This window comes from Balaenoptera physalus, assembly GCF_965194825.1.
Source record: "Balaenoptera physalus genome assembly, chromosome: 7".
NCBI classification, from domain to species: domain Eukaryota; kingdom Metazoa; phylum Chordata; class Mammalia; order Artiodactyla; family Balaenopteridae; genus Balaenoptera; species Balaenoptera physalus.
In genome coordinates, this window is record NC_138886.1 from 107,286,368 (window position 1) to 107,304,475 (window position 18,108).

Here is an 18,108-nt window from a genome sequence, read left to right on the forward strand (position 1 = left end):
CACAGATTCCCCGCTATTTTTCTGGTGTTGACCCTACCCTAGCAAAGGGTTAGAGATGCTTAAAGATCTTTCCCGGGGCGCCCTGACTTGCACAGACTTCTACCTCTGTGAATAGATGACGCTTGGGATGGAGCTTAGGCCCAGAGAGGACCTTGCTGCTGGGACAGGAGGTGTCAGTGGTGGCTGGTCAAAGCATTCACCCCCAGCAGGGCTGTGCCTGTCCCATCCCCGCCTCGTACACTCATGCCACACAGAAATATTTCAGAAATGTTTAATGCCACAGAGAAGTCCAAAACCTGCAGGAAGCTACAGCCATCCTCCAGGCTGCCCGGAGCCACGGCTGTCCCCGGAAGGGGACACCAGCAGGCAGGTGGCCTGCACAAGCCAAGGAACCAGGGCGACTTGCTGACATCCTTTTGTCCTCTGCCCTAAATCTGGAGGTTCCATTTAGGCCGGTGGGGGGGCGGGGGGAAGAGGAAGTGGAAAAGGGGTAGGAGAAGTGTGGGTCTCTTCAGGGCACTCTTCCTGCTTTGGGATGGTGACTCACCCAGCTGGCCCTGGGAGGGACAACTCCTCAGGCCAGACTAAGGCGGCCAAGCCTAGGGTTCTGGAAGGAGCGGAGGGAGGTTCCTGGGATGCGGTGGCCAGGAGGAGTCGCCAGCAGAAGCTAGAAGGGGAGGCCCACCTGCCCCCCGGCTCCTTCTCACCAGCCTCTAAGCCCGGCCCAGCATGCACAGGACCACTTCAGCGCTCGTGGTTGATGGAGTCCGCATCTCCTCCACCCTCCATCACTTTGGGCCTTTCTTAAGTACCATGACATTGTCATACTCGGTCCCCTGTGGCCAGCCAGAGGCAGCAAAGTCCTGTCCCGCTGGGTAGACATGCTGGAGGCCGCTGGGGTCCCTGTCAGCTGCGGCTTGCCTCCTCCAGGCCTCAGCCCGGAGCTCCAGCGGGCTGTCATACAGGGACAGGGCGGCCACCCCCTCGGGCTCATCGTATATGTGGTCGAGTCGGGAGGGCGGGTGCTCCTCGATGCTGTCGTACAGAGGGTCGGCCGGGGCCTGGGGAGGGACGGCCAGGATGCCCCTCAAGGTCTTCCCCAGGTGCCGTGCCACCGCATCGAAGGGCACGGCGTACTCCCCCTCTGGGCCCCGCTGCTGCCGGGGGGCGGGAACCCGGACGGTGGGCGATAGTGGTGGGAGTGAGTCGTGGGGTCGGGAGTAGGGGCTCTCCGGCCGGGGCAGCACCGCCGGGACGGGGGCTGGCTGGGTTGGGGGCCCAGGAGGGGAGGCGTTCTTCTGGGCAGAGATGGCCTCTTCCAAGGCCAGGAAGATCTCATTGCCTTGCCGGGTTTCAAACTCAAAGTTGCCCTCCCCTGAGATGCAGCGCCGGCCTGCCTCAAAGGAAAAGGTTACCTGGGTGGAGAAGAAAGCCGATGACTGGCAGGCCGCTGGGCGGGGCTGCTTGCTGCTCCTGGACCCAGCTCCCAACCACAAACCTGTCACCTCCAACCTCTCCCCAGGCTGCTTCCCCTCCCTCCCTCCATGCGTTTGCTTACAGGCAAAGCCCTCTCTCATCTTTTCTCCTTCTTCCTCCCATCCATCCGAGTATGAAGCTTGATGTAGAGTTCATCCTCCACCACGCCAGCCACTCTCCACCCTCCCACCTCTCCCCACCTCTTCCTCTCCTTTCCTCCTCCCCCACCTCGACCACCATTTCTCCCTGCCGTGGTTCTCTCCCCCAGCCCCTGGGCCGCGCTGTTTCTCTTCTGCCGGCCTTCATCTCGTCGTTTCTTCCTCCTCCATTCCCTCTTCCTTTGAGGGCCCCTTCGCCCTCTCCCTGACACTCATCCTTCCTCTCACCTGCCCGCGGCAGCCCCCCCACCCCCACCCCGCTCACCTTGTCCCGCCCAAAGCGCCGCAGGAACCTGTAGGGCCATTCACACAGCTGCGTGCCCGACTCAGGGCCGCCCCACAGCTCCAGGGCACTCTCCCCGGCCCGGAGGGTGTAGGATCCCCAGAGCCGGCACCTCTCACTGGCTTCTGTGGGTCTGATGGTCACAGCAAACTCCTTGCGGGGGGCCCCTGGGGAGGAGAGGGGAGCGAAGGAGGCAGTTCATGGGAAGCAGCCAACCTGTCTCAACTCTGCCCTGCTCTACATAGCATGCCGGGTCTCCAGAAAAAGTATTATCCACGGCCCCATGACCCTGCAGCCTGCATCCTGAAGGCTGAGCTGCCCTGCACCGGGTCAGACTCCCTAAAATGCCGGGAACCTCCACCCCCGCCCTCAGGAGGCCTCACGCCCTAGCCACACGCACCCCGACCCCGCACCCACATCCTTCCTGCCCCTCTCACCAGAGCCACAGCTTTGTCTCCTCCATCTCATCTCTCGCCCCAACCCAGGTGCCTCCCCAATCCCGACTGTCGCAGCTGCAGATGCAGCTGACCCTGCCCTCCCAGCTCTCAGCCTACCCAGCCCCTGCCCCTGCCATCAGGTGCCCTCCAAGGGGTGGAGCCTGGATGTGCCCTCCACCCCGTGTCCACCTGCTCTCCCGACGCGCCCACCCCAAGGGCTAGACAGATAGCAGGAGGGGCCTTGCCTGGTCAGCAAAAAGCTCCCTTGCCGCGGGACAGCTCAAATCCACATAAAGAAAACCATTCTTTTCACAGACAATTGCTCGGGTGCCAACAAGGGAGAGTTCAAGAGCCCCACCTTCACCTGGACCCCTCAGCCGGGCCCTTTCCCACCAGCAGGGCCTGGACAAGAGGGAGTGGGCCAAGGGTGCAGGGCTGACATTTAAGGCAGGCCAGCCTCCCCGACCTTGGGCTGTGCCGGAAGCGATGTGGAGAGACTGATAAGGGGCTGGCCGGGGGGCCGGGGGTAACCACAAGGCAGGAGGACTGAGCCGGCAGCCGGCCAGCCCTCACCGCCTCCCCACCACGCCCTGGAGAGAGCTCCCAGGGAGCAGAGGCAGGCCCCTCACCTGTGCTCGCACTGCTGTACAATTCATTCTCCTCCATGCGGGGCCGGCCGCCCTTCCCCTCCAGCTCCTTCCTCTGGCCCTGGGGAGAAGGCCCAAGACTCACCACCATCGCCAATCCCAAGCCCCACCGCTGGCCACCCCAAGCTTTCTTTCAAAACACACTCAGCCTACTGCCCTGTCTTTATTCTGAACTGGGATTCCCTCACCCCCACCAAGGAACCACCTCCAGCATCCTGACCTTGGCTCTCACGACACCTGCCCACGGCAAGCATCCAGTGCCCCAGTGCCCTTTCTACAGCCCTGGGCGACTCACGGGGAAGGCCAGGAGGCAGATGGCCTGTATCCAGTCACCCCGCTCTGCAGTGGGGGCCGCCAGCAGGTACAGGCGCTCCGTAGTCTCCAGGAAGAAGGTGCTGGTATCCCGGGGGCTGCTGACCTCCCCTCCGGCCTCAGCCACCCGCAGGCAGTCACTGAGGCGGATCACCCTCCGGGGCGCCTCTCCCCGGCGAGGCTTCTCCGGGCCCTCCTGGAGCTCCAGCCGGGCCAGGGCGCAGCCCGACCCTCCGTACAGCGCCGCCCCGAACCGGCGCCATTTCTGCCCCCAGATGCGTGGCAGGTGGGGAGATGGAGAGATGGTGACCAGTGGGGAGAGGAAGACCCGGGGGAGACAGAGGTGAAGATCGGGGGAGACCCAAGGAGGCAGAGAGCCTAACAGAGGCCTTAGGAGTTAGAAAGCAATGGAGATGCACCCCAAGCAACCCAATAAGAGGCCTACAATGACAGCAGAGAGGAAGCCAAAGGCAAAAAAGGCACGGGAGTGAGCCCCGTGGAGGCGACTGCAGGGAGGCCGGGCAGGCCCAACCCAGGGGATCCAAGTCAAGAGGCAGAAAACCTGTGAGTCGCGGAGCCCAGAGGGGTGAGGAGCGCAGCCCAAGGGCCCAGACTGGGGAGCATGCTTCTCATTCTGTGTGAGGCCCCATAGAAGGTCCTGTCCCCCGGAACCTCAGCTGACCCTCCTGAACCTTCCCGCCTCAGCCTCTGACAAGTTAGGCCATGAGAGAGACAGAGAGAGGAACCCCGGGGTGTGTCCGCTGAGGGAAGGAAGACGTCCTCATTCAAGGAGGCCAAAGAAGGAAAAGGAGTTTGGACACAGTGGGGCCCTGGCTCCCAGAGACCCCAGTTCAAGTTCAATAGCAGCCAAACGTACCCCACTGGGGCAGGAGAGGAGGAAGGAACCTCCACGGCAACCCTGAAATATCCCCTCCACTGTGCCTTCCATTCCCTCCCAAGGTGTCCCGGTGAGAAGACCTCACCACAGAACAAGAAAGGCAAGAAAAGCAGAGTCAGAGCCCTCTTTTTCCCCCTCCTCCCGGGGCAACGGCTGTCAGCAAAGAGCACAGTTTGGAGCCAGCTCGCAGAGGCAAGCAGCTGCTAAGGAAAGAGCCCTCCCAAGCTTGTACTCTGGGCCCAGTGTGGTAGATGGCAGTCTCCACTGTCCCATAAGGGTTTTGGAACATTCCGGGGCCTCCTCTCCTCCCCGGGGAAGTCTCTAGCAGCCCCCCAGCCCCTCGGCCCAGCCGCAGCCCAGCTGTGCTCTTCCTACCTTCCCAAAAGTCTGCTGCTGCTGAAGGTACAGGAAGCCCTGTTTCACCGCCACGTCCTCCATCTTCCCACCATCCTGGGCCCCTGAGCTTCAGCTCTCTGCTTCCACTCCCGCCCTCTTTCTCTCCTCTCTGCCCTATGTTCCCCCTTCTCACAAGTTCATTTCCTCTCTGCCTAGAGTTCTGCACTATTCTCGTCTGCTCGATGACGACAGGCTGATAAGCCCTGTGGTTTCTTGCTCTGTGTGTATGTGTGTGTGTGTTTTCTTTTTGATGAGTGAGTTTCACGCTCAAGCCTCCTGCATTTTCAGTGAGTAAGAGAGAATTTCCAAAAAGCCAAACTCCAGCGCTTTGGTGAGCAGCAACTCAGGTACAGAGACCCAGAAATGAAATTCGACAGTAAAACCAGTAGCCAAAGGCCCCCCATGCTCAAGCTGGATGCTTAGCATGACGGAGCTAGGAGAGAACTTAGAAATCAATCAGCCCAAGTCTGTCATTTAAAAATGAGGTGACTGAGGCTCAGGAAGGTCTGAGGCATGGGTTCAAGGCCACCAAACCTGAACCCAGAGCTCTCAACTCAGTAGGAGCTGAGCCACACTCACACACACTGGACACATTAGCCTCACCACTTTCACACACTCCACGGCAACAGTTTCAGTCTGTGTCCTGTCCCCCACAATGACACACACACCACCTCCTTGAGCTTCTAGAAACATGAACACTCCCACACTGAAACATGCTATGTTCCCCGAGCACATCTCAACTGTTGGAGTTCACCTTCTTTCCAGCCTTTGAGAGCGTTATAAAGACACTGGAGTTCCATCTGGAGGTTATCTTTTTAAGTTACGGTAGCAATTCTTATATTAAAAAAAAAAAAAAAAGCTTTAGAATTATCAAAAGTGCTTCATAGTTACCAAAGTTTCCGGACACACACTGTCTCCAGGCACCCTATCTAACCCTGAAAGAAGGAAGGGCAGGTATGAACACACCTGTTTGCAACTCTCCTGAGGTCACAGGGGCAGAGAAGGAAGTACCGGGGCACCTGATCTTTAATTCAACACTCTTTTTATTGCTGACCCCTAAGTGGAATCCAGACTCCATGCAAGAAGATACATTGCTTTGGGGAAATCTAAGCTCCCCAGAGAATATTTAACTTAGAGCCAGATGGTTTAGAGAAGCAATCTGAAGGAGGCACCGTGCAGAAATGTTGGGGGAACCAGAGAATTAGACAAGCACTCTTGGGGTAACCCCATAATGGGTGCTTATGTAACTGAGCCATGTCCTCTACCACAGGGGTTCGGTTGCCTTAGGAAGGAGAGCAGAACAGTACACCGCTCACACCTTCTGCTGTACATGCCATGTGCTTTACCAAAACAGCTCTAAAAGGTGAATGTTATGAGCTCTGGGAGGAGAGGACTGAGTCACGTAAAGCTCACGGCACTCAGCCCAGCTGCCTGGATTTGAACAGGTGAATCCAGAGACCAAGGGGGAACCAAGGATGTCGGTGTGGGAAAAGCTCCTTGGGAAGTGGTTAGGAGTACGGAAATGGGTGGCCTATTCCATTTCTCTAGTCCCTTAGGGGAGGCAACATTACCTGGGGGCTGCATGGTCTGTGGTCGACTCAGCATCTCCTTATGGAGTGAGAAAAGAAGGGCTTTTCTTTTTTTTTTTCTTAGGGCCATCCTGGGGGCTGCCAGAGCAGTGCCTTTCAAACTTCAATGTGCAAATCTTGCTAACAGTGCAGATTCTGATGCAGTAGGTGTGGAGTGAGACCTGAAATGCTGACGCTGCTGGTGGGTGGACCAGACGGGAGCAAGACAACAGAGGATGTCCCCCCCCACCACTCTGATCACCTTCCCCCAAGGTCGATTGGACACATTCCACTCAGAACCACAGGGGGGCACCCGAGCTTGCCAGATTACTTGGAAACTATTTAAACCTGGAGGCCTGAGCCCCAGGAATTTCAGACACCCCGCATGCCATCCTTTGCCCGTGGGAGTTAGAAAAGTTCTCTTCCTGTGGCTGTTGCCTGCAGCAGGAGTGAACTCAGAGCAACACCCACTTTTCCTAGCAGGACTTGCGGGAACCCCACAGAGGAAGTACTAACCCCAGTAACCTTCTGTCTGGCCACAGGCAAATCCTGTGAGCAGGGACCCAGAAGAGATAGCTCCAAGACACAGCAGAGGGGCAGAGAACCAGAGGCCCTTAGGTTACCCAGGCACCAATGATAGGGAGAGAAAGCAGCAAAAAGGAAAGGGTCCCAGTGGTTTATATTGAGGCCCGGGTGGGGGTGGGGTGCCCCTTGGCTCCTCGTGGCTCTTACTGGAAAGAAAGGGACACCCCCCCACCTCCTTTGTGCCTCAATATTCACCACCAGGATCCTTTCCTTTACAAAGGTTTCTCTCAGCAGGAGTTAGGAACAATGCAGATCAAGAGATCACAGCTGCAGGAACTTGGCAACTTTTTGTTACTATCCTCACCAGTGATTAGCAACTAAATCTTTAATACAAAAGGGCTTCTGGGCTTGTCTTTGGGGGCAAGAAAGGAAGGAGCAGAAGAGACTGATTCCTTGGACAGGTCTGGAGATTAGGCAACCCCCCCCCCCCCACCGAGGATGAATGGGGGCGGGGTGCAGCTACCCAAGGGGCAGCTCTGGACACACAACAGGAAAGAAGGTATAGAATGGGCAAGGAGCTGGTGGGGTCCTGAGAAGGATGGAGGACTGAGCACAGAAAAAATGTGAGCGGGGTTCATGAAAGATTCCATCCCTGCCTCCTCCGACCCCAGTGGTTCCTGACCGTGGGAAAGAAGGACCAGTCTCTTGAGTTTCATTCCCAGTCCTCACCCTTTCTCCACTAAGTATATCATTATTTACATAATAATAATGTTATTTAACATTGGCATAACACTTCAAACTCTTTATGTTCTCATAAGACCCCAAATGCACCCTCGAATGAGACTGAGATAGGAAGAATTTTTTTTTTTTTTTTTTTTTTTTAATTTATGGCTGTGTTGGGTCTTTGTTTCTGTGCGAGGGCTTTCTCTAGTTGCGGCAAGTGGGGGCCACTCTTCATCGCGGTGCGCGGGCCTCTCACTATCGCGGCCTCTCTTGTTGCGGAGCACAGGCTCCAGACGCGCAGGCTCAGTAATTGTGGCTCACGGGCCTAGTTGCTCCGCGGCATGTGGGATCTTCCCAGACCAGGTCTCGAACCCGTGTCCCCTGCACTGGCAGGCAGATTCTCAACCACTGCGCCACCAGGGAAGCCCAGGAAGAATTTAATTAACTCAAAAGTTTTGTTTTTGTTTTTTGGTTTTGTTTTTTTTTTAGCATCTACTCTGTGCAGAGGTAGGAGGGACAGAGCATAAACAAGACATATATAGAATCCCTGTTTTCATCGTGGTTCTTTTCTAGTTGAACACTCAGACAATGAAAAGAATAAATATGTAACTAACTAGTTTTGTACAGACAGTGATCAATGCTGTAAGTATGACAGTGAAGGGGTCGGGGACAACTTTCAGTAGAGCCGGTGAGAAAAGCTTCTCTGAGGAGATAACAACTGAACCAAGACATCAGTGATAAGAGGGAACCAGCCACTTAAAGATCTGAGGGAAAAACATTCCAGGCAGAAGTTCCTTCAAGGGCAAAGGCCCTGAGGCAGGAACAGCTGGATGTGAGGAAGTGCAGGAAGGGCAGAATGACCAGAGCATTGTGAGCCAGAGGGGACATGGAGAGATGGTCCCATCACATGGCCTCTTGGGCTATAGCAAAGATTTGGAATGTACTCTAAATGTAATGGGAGGCCACTTGAGGATTTTTAAGCAGGGATGTGAATGATCTGATTTATGATTTTAAAAGGATGTTCTGCAGCTATAGGGAAAATGGATTATCATGGGGCAAGACAGGAAGCAGGGAAAGCAAGGACTCTATTATCAGAGCCCGGGATAAATGTGATGGTGGCCTGGATCAGGGTGCTAGCAGTGGTGATGAAGAAGAGTGGCCAGATTTGGGTATGTACCGGATATAGATTCAACAGGACTTGCAAGTGGATTGGATATGGGGGGACTCTTGAAACACTGAGTAATCAAGGCAACTCCTGGGTTTTTAGTTTGAGCAACTGGGTGAATGACGGTATCATTTACTGAGAAAGGGAAGATAGAGGGAGAGAAACAGGTGTGGGGGAGGGTTTTGGTGGGGGGTGGATTTGGGCCTGGCCCACAGGGAGCTGTTATTTCTACCCAATCAGGCAAGCAGGGAATTCGAAGACTGCCACTGCAATCGTCACTCCAAGAAGATACCAAGGAAGCACCTGACTCACCACCCCTGCTCTCTACCCTCAGGGAGCTAAGGATTGGACATTGGAAAGTTGTTGAAAAACAAAAACAGAAAAATCCCACATCTCAGGGGCTAGGCCTGCCAAAAGCAACAGTCAAAAGCTCTGCCTCCAAAGTCTTCTCTGAGTGAATCTAATTGGCGGAGCCGAACTTGCATACAGAACCCTAGCTACAAGGAGGTCTGGGTAATGTAGTTTTTAGGTGTCCTACCTCTGCAAATCAGGAAGACACACTTGGAGGAGGACGAAGCTTGTCATGAATGCTGAGTACCAGTCCTCTCGATCCACAACAGAAAGTGTGTGTCATTCACTACTGTAATCATTTCCATCGCACGTGGTGGCCCCTAGTCAATACAAACTTCAGACAACCAATACTCTCAGAATCCAGCTAAAATCTAATCTGGGGGCCATGATTGGAAGCCAGAGTGGAATCCAATTGAAAACGGGATCCGGCATTATCTAACATGGATCATTCCTAGTGGGAAAGGCTGGAATTGGCCTCAGCAGGCAGAGCCTTACCTGACCTGACCCAGAGGGATGGCTTTCCCACTCAGACTGAGTCAAGGGTCCTAAAACTCCTTTATCACTCCCCACCACCACCTCCCCCAGCTTCTGACCCCTCTCAGGAGGCAGCCTAGACTGCTGGTTAAGATAACCTATTGGGGAAGATCGGAACCGTGCCTTCTGCACGTTTCCAACATCACCACTCTTTGGCGGCTACTTCCATGAATGTTTATCGTGGAGAAAAGGATAGAAATGGAAACAAGGAGATGTGGGTTGCTGGTAAAACCCAGGATCAGAGAGCAATGGCCCCTGTCCACTGGAGCAGAAAGACACGAACAAATTCGGCCACCGTCGGCAGTCTAAAGTAAAGAATAATGCCGGCGTCCCAAGCGGGGGATTTGGGGCGGTGGGCGCACCGGAAGACCCCCCTGGGGGTGTGGTGTTACAGCAGTGGCGCGGCCGCAGAGCGGTGGGGAGCGTCCGGGGGCACGTCGTGAGGACACTCGGGAAGAGAGGAATCCGCCAGGTGCAGGGGTCTGGGCGGGGACAGGTCCCGGCCCCTCGAGGAGCCCTCGCGAAGCCGATGAGCTAAGGCAGCGCCAACTCCCGCTGCCGCTCTCGCCCGCCCGCCGGAGCGAGCACGGCCCCTTTAAAAACCATGTAAACAAAGCTTTGTTCCCCCGGCCCCCGCCCCTCTCGCCCCTCGGTCCGCTCCTTCCTCCACCCGCCCCGGCGTCTCCGGGCCGCTGACGTTGCCGCGCTTTTACGCCGTCCCAACGGCGCTGCGCATTCTCCAACCGCGGCCCCGGCCGCCCGGGCCTACGCAGCCGGGCGGTGCTACGCCGCGAGCGCAGCGCGACGAGCCCCCAGCGCGCAGGCGCAGCGGCGACGGCGGCGGCGGCGGCGGCCCGGCCGAGGTGCGCGCTGGGGGGGAGGGGGGCCGGAGAGGAGCATGAATGGAGCAAAATGGCGGATCATGTGCAGGTGAGAGGAGCCGCGGGGGAGGGGGCGGCCGCGGAGAGTGGGGAGTGGGGTCGCACGCAGCCCAAGGGGCTCGGGCCGGCTCGGGGCTCACCGGGCCCGCGCCGCCGCCACTCGGGGCTCCGGAGCCGCCGCCCGTCCCGGAGCTCTGGGGCCTTTCCCGCCTCCTGGGCCGGGGGCCTCCTCCATCCCCTCCCACCCCGTCCCACGCCTCTCGCGCTGGGCTGGAGGTTCAGGGATCGGCGCCCCAGCTGGCACAGCCTACATCGCTTATCAGTGACTGTCCTCCCACTGGAGGGAGGCCTCTCGCAAGTCCTCGGTGCCCCCCAAGACGGGGAAGGGAGGGAGACCCCTTGCCGACTCTGTCCTGAGGGGAACTTCCCCATCACACCCGCCAGCCCTAAACAGATAACAAAAAGAATACCTCGCACTGACAAACCTCGCTCTACCGAGTCTTTCCCGCCGCCTTCCTCTTCACGCCCCCGAGTACAAGAGACCCCCCTCCGGCCTCCTCGCTCCTCCCACGGATGCGTCCTACACTCCCCGACTCCTGATCGCACAGCCTGCAGGGCCGAGCTCCCCCGTCCTCCAAAATGGGTGCTCAGGCCTGGGCCCGCCCTCCCTCCGGTGCCCCTATCCCCAGTGAAGGAGTTGAGTGCCCACACCTCCTCTGAAACACGGGGTGGAGGGGGTGTGTCTGAAACGAGAGATGCAACGTTGGGTGCAGACGTTGCTCTGGAGGGTCCTGATCGGGCTCCAGGGCTGCCCCAGGCGTGCTTTGGGCCCAGGCCACTTTTCTTCAGAGACACGGCACAGGCCCTAGGAAGGGACAGCCCACACCGAACCTAATAGTAGCTGTAGGACTCAGGGTTATTTCTTGCAAACTCGATAAAGTTTTTCCTTTCTGTGCTTTAGATCTGATATTTTTATGGCAGTTATTGTTACAAATCTGTTGTCAGAAACCTTCGGATTTTCTAGCAGAGGTTTTGTGTTGTGGGAAGTAGAAAGAAAAGAGGATAACAAGTGTCGCCTTATTTTGCATACTGTATAGTTATCATTCCTCGAGTAAAGAGGATGATCTTATTCCTCACATTATGTCTACAAGGAGGTGGATGGTGTGACTTCTACCAGTTTCTTTGGGAGAGGAGGGACTAAATAAATTCTCAGGCCAGGGATCAGTAGAGTAAATCTTAGAGGTACAAATGATCAGGGCAGAATTATATCAAAAATTGTAACCACAGATGGAAGACCACAGGATTTGTGTTTCAAAGCCAGTATCATGGCCTAATTCAGAAGTGGCAGTAAAACTTGGTACAAGGTGATAGTAATAATAATAGTGAGCACCTTGAGTTTTATAGCAGCCATTTCTAAGCGTGAAGGATTTTTTATGTGTTTTTTTTTTTTTTTAATTCTTCCATTCTAAAAGAGTAGATAGGCAAGAACTACTTCTGTCATTTTGCAGAAACAAACCAAAGCACAGAACTGATATGAGATTTGCTTAGGGTAAGGCTAAAGTGGATCAAAGGCTTTTGACTTTGGGTCCCGTGCTCTTATCTATTGGGGGAATAAAAAGTAGTGTCTGTGAGCATTCCAGAACATGGTTTGAATAGATAGCCTTTCTGAATGATGCTTTGGAAGGCAGAGGAAGTCCGTGTACTTTTATGAATATACATCTGTTTTATCTCTTGCAAAGAAGTTTCTCTTAATGTGATCTCTCCCACCTTTTGAACAGAAAGGTTGTCATTCCTCACCAGAGGAAAGTCAAGATGGGTCAAAGCAGTCTTAGTAGCAATTATGTCTCAAAGGAGGGTCTGCCTTATTTTTAGTAAGGGGATTTTTTCCCCCACCCATCCCAAAATAAAAATCTACCAAAGTAAGAATTTATTAATTTTTCAAAACAAAGAGGACTATGCCAGTCCATTGTTTTATTTGACTTTGGAGAGTTGTAGTATGTTACTCTCTAAATTAGTGGTCTTTATAACAACAGGGTAAGTTTGCGAGAGTTTTTTCTCTTTAAATAGAATGGGGCATATTGCTTTTATTTGTTAGACCACTAGATTACTTTTAGTATTGGATACTCAGAAAGTTTAACGTGGTACTTTATTGTAGCACAAAACCTTCCCAAGAAAAAGATAGATTCTCCCCTGTGTGGAAAGAGTAAATAAATGAAAAGATTAAAGACAAATCTGAAGTGCGTTGAGGGGGAATATTTTTCTGAAAACACTATGGGAACATGAAGTTTAAAAAGGAGCCTATCACAGGTTCAAGACTGATTATTTGAAAGTTTCATGTGTAATACTAAATAGTTGACTCATTATGTACCTAGTGCTTGTCTGAACCACCAGGGTGAGCAGTTTTTTTTGTTTTGTTTTCTTTCTATTGACACTAAGCAAGTGTCATATGATTCTCAGGCTGGAGTCCTGAGCATCTCTTCTGATAAGTGTTTAATGGAAGTCACAAAATGGTAGTAATGGGAAAATTGTAATATTTGTGTCTTTTAGCTCTGTTGGTGTCATAATCAAGCCTCTTAAGAAGAGAGACTTGTAAGAAAGAATCTCCTTGTTGTGATGAGTTTCTTATTCTTGGTCTTAGATGACTCTAACACCCACCATAGAGGCAGTGATTAACTGTGAAAAAAAAAAAATCAAACTCATTTGTGTTTATCTTCATAAAATTAACACTCCTCCTTCCTTTTTTTTTTTTTAATATCTAAAGTTAGATAAGATAATGAGGATTCAGTATTTCCACTTGCTGACTACTTACTGTAAGGAAATGAAGATGGCTTAGTGTACAGTGGTAATGAAAAAATTAAGAAGGATCAGATGTTAGCTTTAATAGTGCTAGCTACATTCAGGCTCTTGAGAGGAAAAGGAAAGCGCATATAATAATTGTATATTAAGTATATTTAACATATAATTATATGTAAATATATTAAATGAAGGATAATTCTGGAGTTTTGTTGGATTTATTATGTTGTTATGCTGGGCCTTACCCACAATCTTACAGTATTATTTACTGGGCTCTATATTATGACTGTGTAGTAACAGAAAATACGATTTTCAGATAGTCATATTTGTTTAAATATTGACCACCAGTGTAACTCTAGGGAGTCAAGAAGAATCATTGAAACTGGCAGGTTAAAATTTAACAGAGTGCAAAAGTTTAGCCTGATTAGAGCAAAAGATAGTTGTCTTTTTAGCTTTTAAAAATATGCAAGGAAACATGAGAGGATCTACCCGTGGTTCATTTTGAGAAGAGAATTCTGTACAACTTTCGAGAATTTTTAATGGGAAAAAAAGAAAAAACAGTTACTTTTCTAACTTTCTTTCAGTTACGCTAATACCATAATGTTTAATGTGTGCAAGGCCCTTTGCTGTGCTGGGCACTGCAAAGGATTCCAGGCTGAGAAAGATACTGGAGCCAGACTGCTGAAGTGTCAAATTCTAATGCTGTTTTGGGCAGGCTTCAGAAGTCAAATGGACACAAGAACTTAATACCTTGATTTCAAAGCATGCTACGTTTGTGTTGGATGATATGAAATAGCTATGTCCCCTCACTCACCCCAGCTACCTCTTCTGTGGATTTGTACAAATAATATGTCTGTATTTTAAAAGAAGATATTTATATGTACTTGATAATTCTGATTTAGTGTTACTTCCTCTCGTGAGAAAAACCTTCAGAAAAATTAAGGGTTGTATATATGCATGTAGTATCATTCAAACACTTATGCAATAAAACAAAATATATTACTGTAATGGAATCTCTAATTTAGATGGAGGTAGGAGAAAGGAGCATTAAGAAGATCCCTGGTCTGTATCTTACAGATAAATTAACTTCCATTTGATCCAGAAGTTGATATTCATAACCACCAGCTGTATTTTCTTTTTTCTTGGTTGGGTTTCGAAACCAATATTGTACCACAGCCCTTCGAGAAGGGAAAGTTGCCAGTTTAAACCGATAAGCTGATGTCTCTGTAGGTACAACTACCCAGGCCACTTTGCTCACTTTAGTATACGTAAGGAAGATAGTATTTAGATGTTGCATCATTTTTTTTTTTTTTTTAACACCAAACATATATTATCTCACAGGTATTCTGAGTCAGGAATCCGGGAGTGGCTTAACTAGATGGTTCTAGTTCAGGGTCTTTCATTTGCCCTCAAGCTGTGAGCCAGGCCTGCAGTCCTTCTCCAGGCTTGACTGAGGATGGAGAACCTGTTTCCAAGCTCACCCACATGCTCACTGGCAGGCACCATCAGTTAGTTACTTGCAGGCAGATGGGCTAGGGGCCGCAGTGCCTCACTGGCTGTTGTCTGGAGGTTTCAGCTCTTCACCACATGGACCCTTCCTAGGACATAATTTTTAAGGACTTCTTTTTTACATTATGTAATGATGTCTGCTATGTATAAGTGACCCATCTTTGTTACTGTTTTTTTTTTAACCTCTTATTGAAATATACCTTCGGACAGGTGCAAAAATCATAACTGTTCAGCTTGATGAATTTTCACAAAGTGAACACTCTTGGGAATTCCTGGTGGTCCAGTGGTTAAGACTCCACACTTTTCCTGCCTAGGGACCAGGTTCGATCCCTGGTCAGGGAACTAAGGAACACAAACCGCACAGCGCTGCCAAAAAACAAAAAAACAAAAGCCCAAAGTGAACTCTCTTCTAACCAGCACCCAAATCCACAATATTTTCAGCGCCTCAGAAGTCCCTCTGGTGCCCCCCCCCCCAACAACTACCCATAGATCCTTCTGCCTGAGGGTGACTGTTGTACTATCCTGTCGTTTGATTTTTAAGTATGCTTTCAGGAGTCCAGCTGAGGAAGGCCTGTCCATGAGAGCTTGAACTTCAGAGCCAGGGGAGAAGCTATATAGAGCAGTGGTCCTTCAGCTTTGGGGGGAGTTGGTTTGTTTTTTTATTTTTTTAGAATGTAATGGAAGCTGTGTGCTCTCTAAGGAGGGAAAGTATACCTACACAAAGATTTGCCTACAGTTTCAGGCCATTCATGAACTTTAGAACTCGAGTTTAAAGATACATTCCTTTCTAGATGAAATGCTTACCACATTTTATTGAGAAACTGATTTACAAGTCTTTCTCTTTTGACCTGTGTGAAAGGCTAGTTCTCTGTCTCACTATGTATTCCTGGAGAGTTACATGCGGGATGAATTTTTAAATATTGAATTCTTGAGGATGATTAAAAACAATTAATGACTATTAAGCATCTGATGGCCTGTTCTTAGACACATGCAAGAAAGTACAAGATGTAATGGCCTATTTTCAGGGGCGTTGCATGTTAATTGGAGAGATAACGAGCCTGGGTTGAGTTGTGAATTTGTGGTGAGACATTGGTTTTTGTCAACATGTCTCTGAATGAAGGGACTGTTGCTCCCATCACCTTTTTCCTCCATTCCAGTGCATCTGAGTTCACGCCCCACACTTATAGTGACTCACTGTGACAGGGAATTCTCAGTGGAATGAGATTGGTACCCAGGAGTCATATCAAAATCTTGCGGAAAGGAGGGGAATTGTCAAAAATTGGGTCTTAAGTATATCTGATATTTGCATCCCTGGCTCTTCACTCCTTCATGCATGTTTGTGTGCACGCACACGAAGACACAGATACACACATGCTCCTACCGTCATAAATGGAAAGGATGTGTTTGAGAGAAGGCAGCATTGGAAACTTCATGCTAGCATTTATTGGACTTTTAGCTGCTTGCCATTTTACATGATGTCATTTAATGCTCACAGCCAGTCTATAAGGTAGGTATCATAGAGATATGGTAATGGAATGTTCCTTGAAATAGGTTGATGAAAGGACCTAGTGTCTCCAGAAGACTGGAGAACTGCTGGAAGATTTAGGTGACAGTTGTGGTGGTGGTTATTGTACAACTTACTGGTGGGGGACCTTCGTTGGGGGTACATGAAAGGGTGACAGTAACATTTATGGAACATGTGTTATGTGCCGGCACCATGCTAAGCCCCTTTATTTTATTTTTTTTTATAATGATAATTTTTTTAAAAAGTATTTTTTTAATATTTTATTTATTTATTTATTTATTTATTTATGGCTGTGTTGGGTCTTCGTTTCTGTGCAAGGGCTTTCTCCAGTTGCGGCAAGTGGGGGCCATTCTTCATCGCAGTGCGCGGGCCTCTCACCATCGCGGCCTCTCGTTGCGGAGCACAGGCTCCAGACGCGCAGGCTCAGCAGTTGTGGCTCACGGGCCCAGTCGCTCCGCGGCATGTGGGATCTTCCCAGACCAGGGCTCGAACCCGTGTCCCCTGCATTGGCAGGCAGATTCTCAACCACTGCGCCACCAGGGAAGCCCAAGCCCCTTTATTTGTATTATGCCATTTAACTGGGCAATTCATTGAGTCTCCTTGAACCTGGATTAGGTGATCTCTTAAGTCCCTTATACTTTCAGCACTGTGGCTGGCATTTCCAGTTGTCATTCCTTACCATTCTCTCCCAAGTAAACCACCATGTTCTCAATTCATATGTACATTGTCATAAATTTTTCTAAAATATTTATGCTCATACTAGTATTTCCGTTTCTTCTATCTTAAATATGCCTTCCTCTACCCCACCTCCCAATTTCTTAACTCTCAGGGTGTTTTTTCTGGGGGAGTGGGGTACTAATAGTCTGTAGCACATCTCACAAATTGAGCTCTGATATACCCCAAATAATAAATAATAAGTAAAGAGCTCTCTTAGTTGGACAGTAAGTAGAGAAGGACATTTTCTGTGGGCCAAGAAATTAACATTATTAGTCAGATGTTGTTGCTTGTAGACTGAAAAATGATTCTCACTTAAAAGTCCCTGGGTTTAAGCCTCTCTTAGAGAGGAACTAGTTAGATGAAAAGCAGTCAAAATGCTTTCCCATAAATACCTTGGAAAACAATTAGATTAATAGAATATCCCTTGTACTACATCAGGAAGTTGTGATCCTACAGCTGTGGTGGCCTTTTAGAAGTTTTAAGTGTATGAATGTATGTTGGTCACAAAAGCTGATCTCATTTCTATTTTGTATGATAAGAAATTATGATATTTGAAGTGTGTAGTCTCAGAAAGAATTGAGAGCTATGCTAGACATATGCCTTAAAATTTGAGTCAGTTTTATGATTAAATAGGGTGTATTTAAGGTCAGAAATGGGAAAAGCAGAGTTTTTTAAAGGATTTTTTCCAAGTGTATTTAGTATTGTTTGCAGAGTTTTGAAAGCTTGTGTCATAAGTTTGGCAAATCATTTCATATCTCTTCTTTTTTTTTTAACTGAGTCACCTCCACTAACTCCTGAATTTTAGTATTTTATTTCTCTCTTCCAAAAGGACATTGTCTAAAGTCAAGCATGACATTTAATTTGACTCTAGGAACCTGTAACACCATTTGCTCTGAAAAGAATCTGGGAAGCCATATTTGCATTTCACATATCTGTACTCAGTTAAAAAAATAAAACTCCATCCCAATTTTGCCCAATGTATAGCCATAAATTATTTAAAATATTATTTATTTTGTGTTAGTGGGTGATTTTTTTTTTATCATTATCTTGTCATTGACCCATCTGACAAGTCGCTGTAAGGTCTTGTCAAAAACTAGTCTAGAATTTAAAAGAATGAATAAAACTTGCTAGAAAATGGGACCTTGTTTTCTTTCCTCTTAATATTTTGAATTGATAACGTCATTCCAGAGTTGAGCAAGTTTCATCAAGC

At 49.9% G+C, this 18,108-nt stretch overlaps 2 protein-coding genes across 4 annotated transcripts in view; one reads left to right on the plus strand and one right to left on the minus strand.

Moving 5' to 3' along the window:
- Positions 1 to 257: 257 nt before the first annotated feature.
- DOK2 (docking protein 2) lies at positions 258 to 10,069 on the minus strand. 2 transcript variants are annotated; one of them, XM_082469286.1, is made up of 5 exons: positions 4,587 to 10,069; positions 3,297 to 3,578; positions 2,984 to 3,062; positions 1,900 to 2,084; positions 258 to 1,415 (listed from the first exon to the last, which is right to left on the minus strand). In XM_082469286.1, exons 1-5 carry the CDS (start codon positions 4,647 to 4,649, stop codon positions 789 to 791), a joined length of 1,236 nt encoding a protein of 411 aa, XP_082325412.1. In that variant the 5' UTR covers positions 4,650 to 10,069; the 3' UTR covers positions 258 to 788. The 2 variants fall into 2 exon arrangements, with proteins under 2 accessions (XP_082325412.1, XP_082325413.1); XM_082469287.1 differs by lacking the exon at positions 3,297 to 3,578.
- Positions 10,070 to 10,171: 102 nt separating this feature from the next.
- Positions 10,172 to 18,108, plus strand: part of XPO7 (exportin 7) — an 87,686-nt gene continuing 79,749 nt past the window's right edge. For both annotated transcript variants that reach the window (XM_082471251.1, XM_082471252.1), the window contains exon 1: positions 10,172 to 10,403. In XM_082471251.1, coding sequence (XP_082327377.1) covers positions 10,386 to 10,403 — 18 coding nt within the window. In that variant the 5' untranslated portion in view covers positions 10,172 to 10,385. The remainder of the gene's footprint in view (positions 10,404 to 18,108) is intronic.